The sequence below is a fragment of the Thermobia domestica genome, chromosome 3 (assembly GCF_964235325.1).
Source record: "Thermobia domestica chromosome 3, izTheDome1.hap1.1, whole genome shotgun sequence".
Classification (NCBI taxonomy): domain Eukaryota; kingdom Metazoa; phylum Arthropoda; class Insecta; order Zygentoma; family Lepismatidae; genus Thermobia; species Thermobia domestica.
In genome coordinates, this window is record NC_137456.1 from 117,876,306 (window position 1) to 117,883,449 (window position 7,144).

Here is a 7,144-nt window from a genome sequence, read left to right on the forward strand (position 1 = left end):
TTAATTGAGCTAATTTTTCTCATGTGTTATTCTGGTCTGATATGGAACCATTTTCTGAAACTTAAAAAAAAAAAAAAAAACCTCGGAAGTCGAAAAATAAGCACCGCTCTAATATTTATATAAATGTATTATATTTCTAATATGATTTGTCACAATAGTTTATTTTTCTATTGATCGTCGTCACTTTCCTTTCCATTTAACATTCTTGGCTTCTGAAAAAAATAATTAGGTTTATTTTGTATAGTGTACACTTTATCTAATTTAAATTGTATTTGAGTGGACGATATTGCGAATCTGACATGTTCAATATTTAAATAAGAACATTAAGACACCATATATTACCCAGATAATAGAGGTAGATTGAGTTCTCTCTTTCAACTATCGTATGTAATCAGTAACTTAATTATTGTTTGGGCAAAGACAAAATCATCAAACTACTCAGTTATTGTTTCACATATAACATACTGTACCTGATCGCATTCTTGGCGCGTCCTTAATGAATGCCACTGTGCTACTGGATTCCGTTGACTTTGAAGCATATGATTCCAGTGCGTAATTTCATGAGGACCTAAAAAAAGAATGTAAAACTTACTAAAAACATAAGAACGATCATGCTCGATAGATAATGTTTCAACATATTGGTAGGAGAGTATCGGTTGCTTTACTAACTTACTCTATAAATTAACGAATCGTAGAACCATTGTCATAGAACTAAAAACCCACTAGTAAGTTCTAGATGTGCTACTCCACTTTAGTTAGAGTTGTTATGTACTTGCCGATTGCATTTACATCTTGATCTATAATATTTTCATTTCATTATCAATCTACTTAAGTACCTTATTCCTGCCAAGAATTAAGATTAGGAATTAGGTTGCTGGACTTTCGGCAGCTGTGGCTATTAGGGTGGTCCTTATACATATGGTGAAATTTCAAAATAAAGTAATTTACTCTCTGACCCTCTCAAAAGTTTCATATAGATGTAATAAGTGCTAAATATCACGTAAGAATTTTAATAGAGGTGGCTCAACAATGTTAAAGTTTTGCCATGTAAAAGACTAAAGCTAGTTATTCGAGTATTCTATGTTTCACAGTCAGTTATTCACAGTGAATCAATGTAACTACAAAAGTTTCCAATAGTCTCTACTAAGTTGTTATAGAACAACATATTCCGAGTGTGAGTAACCCCATATAGGTTTGCAATCACTGATCCTGAGGAAAAGTTGATTTTCTTGCAATAGAGAACTTTTCCCGTGTGTGTTCGATTAGTTGGATCGCATACTGCAACTGTTATTCAGTCTTAAAGCGTCCTGACTGAGTCGTTTTTTGTATTAGGGCGACACCACGCTCTGCATGATCACTTGTGGTTGCTAATGAGCAAAGTCGGCCTTAAAATCATCACTACTGTTCCATACATCAGGGTGCTCCTGAGAAAACCATCTGGGATGTCAAGAAGAGCAAACATATTTCTATTTCTTTTTGTCACAAAATCGACGTGTGTCTTATTTTCTATCATTGCCAAATGCACATCTGTTCGTACTTATATACCTCTTTTTATCTCTGCTGAAAATTGGACCATAGCTCGTTTTCTGTTGCAGTCTAAGTCTGGATCAAAGAAGGATCAAATCTTCTGATAGGTACCACAGATGTAATGCCACTTTGTGTAATGTTGCTTCACCAATGTCACGGTGAGGATAAATATAAAGTTTCTTAAGAATTTGGATTATTTCTAGCTGCCGTAGATGCCCGGAAGTGCCAGAAACCAGCATTTAACATAATTCGCGAGAAATATGTTGAGATCTTGTAATTCCTGCAACTCTGTCAGTGTCAACTTAAACTGGGCACGGAACAACCGAACCTTACGACTGTAGATTGCCTTCGTCATCCAGCAAGTTTCATGTATTGGCCCAGAAGCTTAAAACTTGACCTGTGTTGATGGACCAGATGGTGAACTTCCCAATAAGATTAACATCAGCAAGAGCAGTTCGCGATAATCATCTCGCAGTTGACGATCCTGCAGTTGGTGTTCACAGAAAGAAATTGCTTCATCCTGGAAACTGTGATTTTCTGCTGCTGCAAAACTGTCTGAGATGAGATCCTTATACTTTCCCTGGTCAAGGGAGGACCACTGCTGCTGTAAACGTTTGAACATGAGAATGTTTGGTGATTAGATAGGTCCTAAGCAGGCTCCAAAGGCAGATGACAGTATAAGTTCCAGGATGTGATGTAGACATCCGACGTGTAAAAGAAAATGAAAATGAAATCTTTGAGTTTTACGTCCCACGGTTATGCCGGTCAGGCTAAAGGAGACGGTGATGATGAGTGATGATGAAATGGTGGAATGAAGAAAGTGGGAGGAAATGGGAGAACCCCGAGAAAACCCACGCACACGGTGTTTGTCCACCACAAAGTTCACTTGGCGGGGACTGGGATCGAACCCGGGACCCCAAGCACCAGAGGTGAACGCTCTACCACTGAGCCGACGTGTAGAAGACTATGGCCTAGTAGCTGCTCAAGAATGATACACGCTCCTGATGAACGGCCAGTGTTGGAACTGGCAGTATCAAACCACATGACACAGATCAAGTTTTTCAGTCCCCATTCTTTCCCACTACTGTATACAGCGTGAGCGGTAGCTCTTCCACTCCCAAAGGACAACTTTGGAATTTCACGCAATTTCTTCTCTCCCATGGTCGATACGGAAATAGGCAGCCTCTTTACCTTATTGCTTCCACTAATATCACTCATTAGCTTCCCATCCTAATGAACTTTCAAAATTATGTTTGGTTTGTATGACTCTTTAATCTGACGAGTGAGTAGCAGACGATTTCCTATATTGTTGACGCTGATGGGAGATGGTTGATCTATTAATTTCTAACTTCCGAGGATCTTGTCCACAGGCCTTGGAAGCCTCGAAAAGAATCATCATGGCACATCTGTCACTGAGTCTGACCCTACCGAGCATTGCGGCTAGCTGATATGATATAACACTTTTGAGCCCTCGCTTTCGAAGTCGAACCTCAATTGGTTTACTAGGACCTGAAGCTTCTATTTGAATTTCCTTTTCTTCTTCGCTGCTGTTGCTTGCTAACATTGCTCTTCTTCAAGTTTGGATCGTTGCTTTGTCCGCTTTAGGGTGTCTTCTTTCCTCACTTTATCCTTCTCTTTTTGAAGTAGCTCCTTGACGACGTCCCTTCTGTAGCTGAAGTTGTAGGAACATCGTGGCTTCTTCATTATCCATCAGATCTATGCCATTATAATATGCGATATCAAAAAGTCCCTCAATCAATGGTGAAAATATGACTTCATTGGCTTCTTGAGTTTGGGTCTGATGATTCTTATTTTTCCTTTCCACTGGAAGAAAAGATGCTCAATTTTGTTTATCAAATCTTGACGATGTTTGACAGGGATTCTAGAACAGGACCAGAAGTCTCCGACTTGATCCACTGTCTTGGTTGCTGGCGTTCGGATAGTTTCTTTGAGAAAATTATGACGATTCAGAAAGTGGGCAAGGACCTGCTTTACTGCTGCAATTGTAAGAAATATATATAACGAGAATGAACCTCTACTACATGCCTCAGATGTCTTCAAAGAAAATTTACTCTTACAGCCGTATATTTTACAATGTATGGCTGTATGAGTAAATTTCTTGGAATGTCACTATTAAACCCTGATTAATATTTACAAGAAGTGTTGTCAGTAAAAAATCTAAACTACAAAACTGAGTTCTTCATTAATTAAAACACGCCAGGCAAGTATTATGCATTTCTTGAAATGGCTGAATATTCAAACTTCCAAAATTGAGAGTGTAAACAACAGACAGAGCCATGATGATGTCACTGCTTCTCGGTTACCCTTCAAACAATGGAATATAGGTATTTTTTTGTTATAGGTATTAATTTTATGTGGTGTTCTTTTTGGGCGCACACGCAAACAGACGCGCACCCTATCATACTTATAGGATACCGGTAGTTATCATTATATTTAGAAATTTACATACCTATAAATGTATTAATTTAATATAATATATTGTTTATTATTTTTGCTAATATTTGTTATTATTTAACGTTAATTTATACATGATGGAACGAATAATTACAATAACGCGATAGCACCTCATGTATAACTAGCATTGTGCTCCGCGGCAAACTATGCAATAAACTTCAAATCGCTTGAACCATCTCTAAATATTAATAAATTTCATTCAAATTTCACAGAAAATTCTTTTTCGTAGAAAGAGACAATATGAAAGAGTCAGAGATTGAAATTTCAGACATGTGAAAATAAGGACCACCCTAATGGAAAATAAGGCTTGGATCATCAATGTTGTGGTTAGAATGTCGGGGAAAGCGGAAGGTGCGGTTTGGAATAAATCTTTCAAACGTTAATTTGAGGTTACATATTAACTCGTTAAACGTTAAGTAATTGCAATACAATGCGTACTCATAATAACGATTTACTGAAAATATATATTCAGTATTTTTTTCTCAGTCGAAAAACTTGTTATTGGTGTCAATGTTGTAGTTATCCTATTTTCTTTGAGGACCTTTTTCTAAGAATGGTTCACATTATTTGAGGCAATAATAATAAAACCTACTCGGTGTTAGTTCGCAGAAGAAAAGGATAGCCTTTAAATGTTTACTAATACAAAGTGTTTGAAGAATTTACGCGTTAAGTCTATGATACTTACGAACTACATGTTCAGTAAAGAGATAAATATTGTAGATGACAGTAAAATCCACGAAGAAATTAAATGCCGACTGAAAGCAGGAAATTCGTGTTACTATTCAGTTCAAAATCTGTCGTCATCGCGAATTCTGCCGAGGAATTTGAAGCTTAAAATATATTAAGCGATAACCATGTGTGTTATGCTGTATGGATGCGGAACATGGTCGCTTACTCTGAGGGAAGAACGCAGACTGAAAATATTTGAGAATAAAATCTTGAGACGAATATTTGGGCCTAAGAGAAACGGGAATGGGGAATGTCGAAAACTTCATAACAAGGAACTGCATAGTTTCACCATTTACCAAACATTGTTAAGTAATCAAATGCAGGTCATATAGTCAGAATTGAAGAAAGTAAGGACGTTTTCAAAGTTTTCCTGGAAATCTAATCAGAAAACGATTAGATATTCAATTAGGAAGACCTAGGTGTAGATGAGAGGACAATGTTAAGGTGGATCTCGCAGAAATAGGAATACAAAGTAGAAATTGGATCCAGTTGACTACGGACAGAAGTCAATGGAGAACTTTTGTGAACGCGACATTGAACCTCGGGGTTCCAAAGGCAATAGAGTTTGTTAAATGACAGATAAATTTGTATTATTTAGGTAGATGAATGAAAACCAGAAGTCACTTGATGTATGAAAATGAGCAACCTGTACTTTCATAATAACGACGAAGTCGAAGATTAAGATGGTATTCGACACGTATAGCAAATTTTGTATATCGAAATTAAAGTTTTATGTCTGTAGGAAATATTTATGAACATACATAAGGCTATTAGAGCATCGTGTATCAGCATTCAGCACTTTTAATTTTGCCAGTGATATGTATATGATGCAACCTTACTTTGAATTCATTTAAAATAAAATCTTGTTTTCTCGTGTGGAACTTTGTAAGTATCCAGTCTTATATCCATGAGTGAGGAGGCGTTTGAATTAAATGAGAAGTTTCTTTGTCTAGTTCCAAGTGTTGGTTCCAAATCATTTATACTGATTAAATTGTAACAAGTAAACACACTCTCACAGTTCACTCTTCCATTCCAAGAAAACGGAAATTGAATCCGAAGTGGATAATTTGTAACCTAAAGGCTTACTAATAGTGGATAATTTGTATCAACATACCGCAAGAAGTTTCTTTGCAAAGCAAGAGAGTAAGAGAACTAATATTGAATTATTCTTTGCACAATAAATGCATTGAAATTTGAGTTACTGAAAGTATAAAATAATAATATATGTACGATTTTAAAATTATTTTGAAAGCTATACTTGGAAAGAATTATTGCCTAGGCAACTGAAGCAGCATGTAATTCGCACACCGCGTTTGAAGGTATTTTACCACCGTGAGCTTCAGATAACACATTTATCTTCTGAGCAAGCATTGAACGGACAGCTTGAAGCAAATTGAGACTAAAAGGAAGAAAGAAAGAAAGAAAGAACTATTTCATTCGAAACGAATGACCTAACTCCGTGAAAATTGCTGTTTTCTCTGCAACTGATCACTTAAGGGAGAGGAACTCTTCCATCTCCTGTGTTATTCGAGGCAAGGAAATGGTCAGTGAAGGAACATTTTGTGCTATAAACTATAATGAACAGACGTGATATGAGTATAACATATTTCTTGTTTCGTTCACCTGCTTATTTCTAAATCTCGTTCATGATCTTTACTTTTTATTATACATGTTATTTTACCAATTTCATTAACAATTTTATTTATTGTTTTCTTTTATTAAACTTCGAAACTATATTATGCATGAAGTCTTATAGCACGGCTTTGTTCTCCGTTAGCTCCAAAGCATGATATTCTCCATTTTTTAAATATTGTCTTTTTGCCTACACAGAAAAAAAAACATATGGCGTACGTAAAAACGTGAGTTACAATCGTAAATCCTGTAGTACGAAAATTGGACTTAAGGTGCGACTAGCCAACGTATAACTGAAAACCCATGTTTTATAATACTATCCGTATAAGTATTCCATCTATACGTACTTTCCGTATGGCTGTACACAGGCGATAACGATCTCATATACAGATTGCCGTATATAACATATAGCTGACATATGTAACATACGTATAAGTATGTAATATATGGAAGACTGTTAAATATCAGACATCCTGCAGCAGTGTGATGTAACATCTAAGCGGGAAAAAGGCAATACTATGGCAATACATATGTAGCATATGGAAAATATATGCTCTGTACAATTTCCGTAGTAAACATTTGGATTATGTATATTTGTACAATATACCCTGTCCGGATAATGGATTTTTTTCAGTGTACAGAACATATATTATCCATATGCTACATACGTATTGTCATATGTATTGCCTTTTTCCCACTTAGATGTTACATCACACTGCTGCAGGATATCTGACATTTAACAGTCTTCCATATATTACATACTTATACGTATGTTACATAT

General features: G+C 36.1%; 1 protein-coding gene across 1 annotated transcript in view; it reads right to left on the bottom strand.

Annotated features, from left to right (window-relative positions):
* Positions 1-7,144, bottom strand: part of LOC145680683 (synaptotagmin-17-like) — a 734,886-nt gene that overhangs the window by 4,276 nt on the left and 723,466 nt on the right. Inside the window, exon 7 of the mRNA XM_081751574.1 lies at positions 471-568. Coding sequence (XP_081607700.1) covers positions 471-568 — 98 coding nt within the window. The remainder of the gene's footprint in view (positions 1-470; positions 569-7,144) is intronic.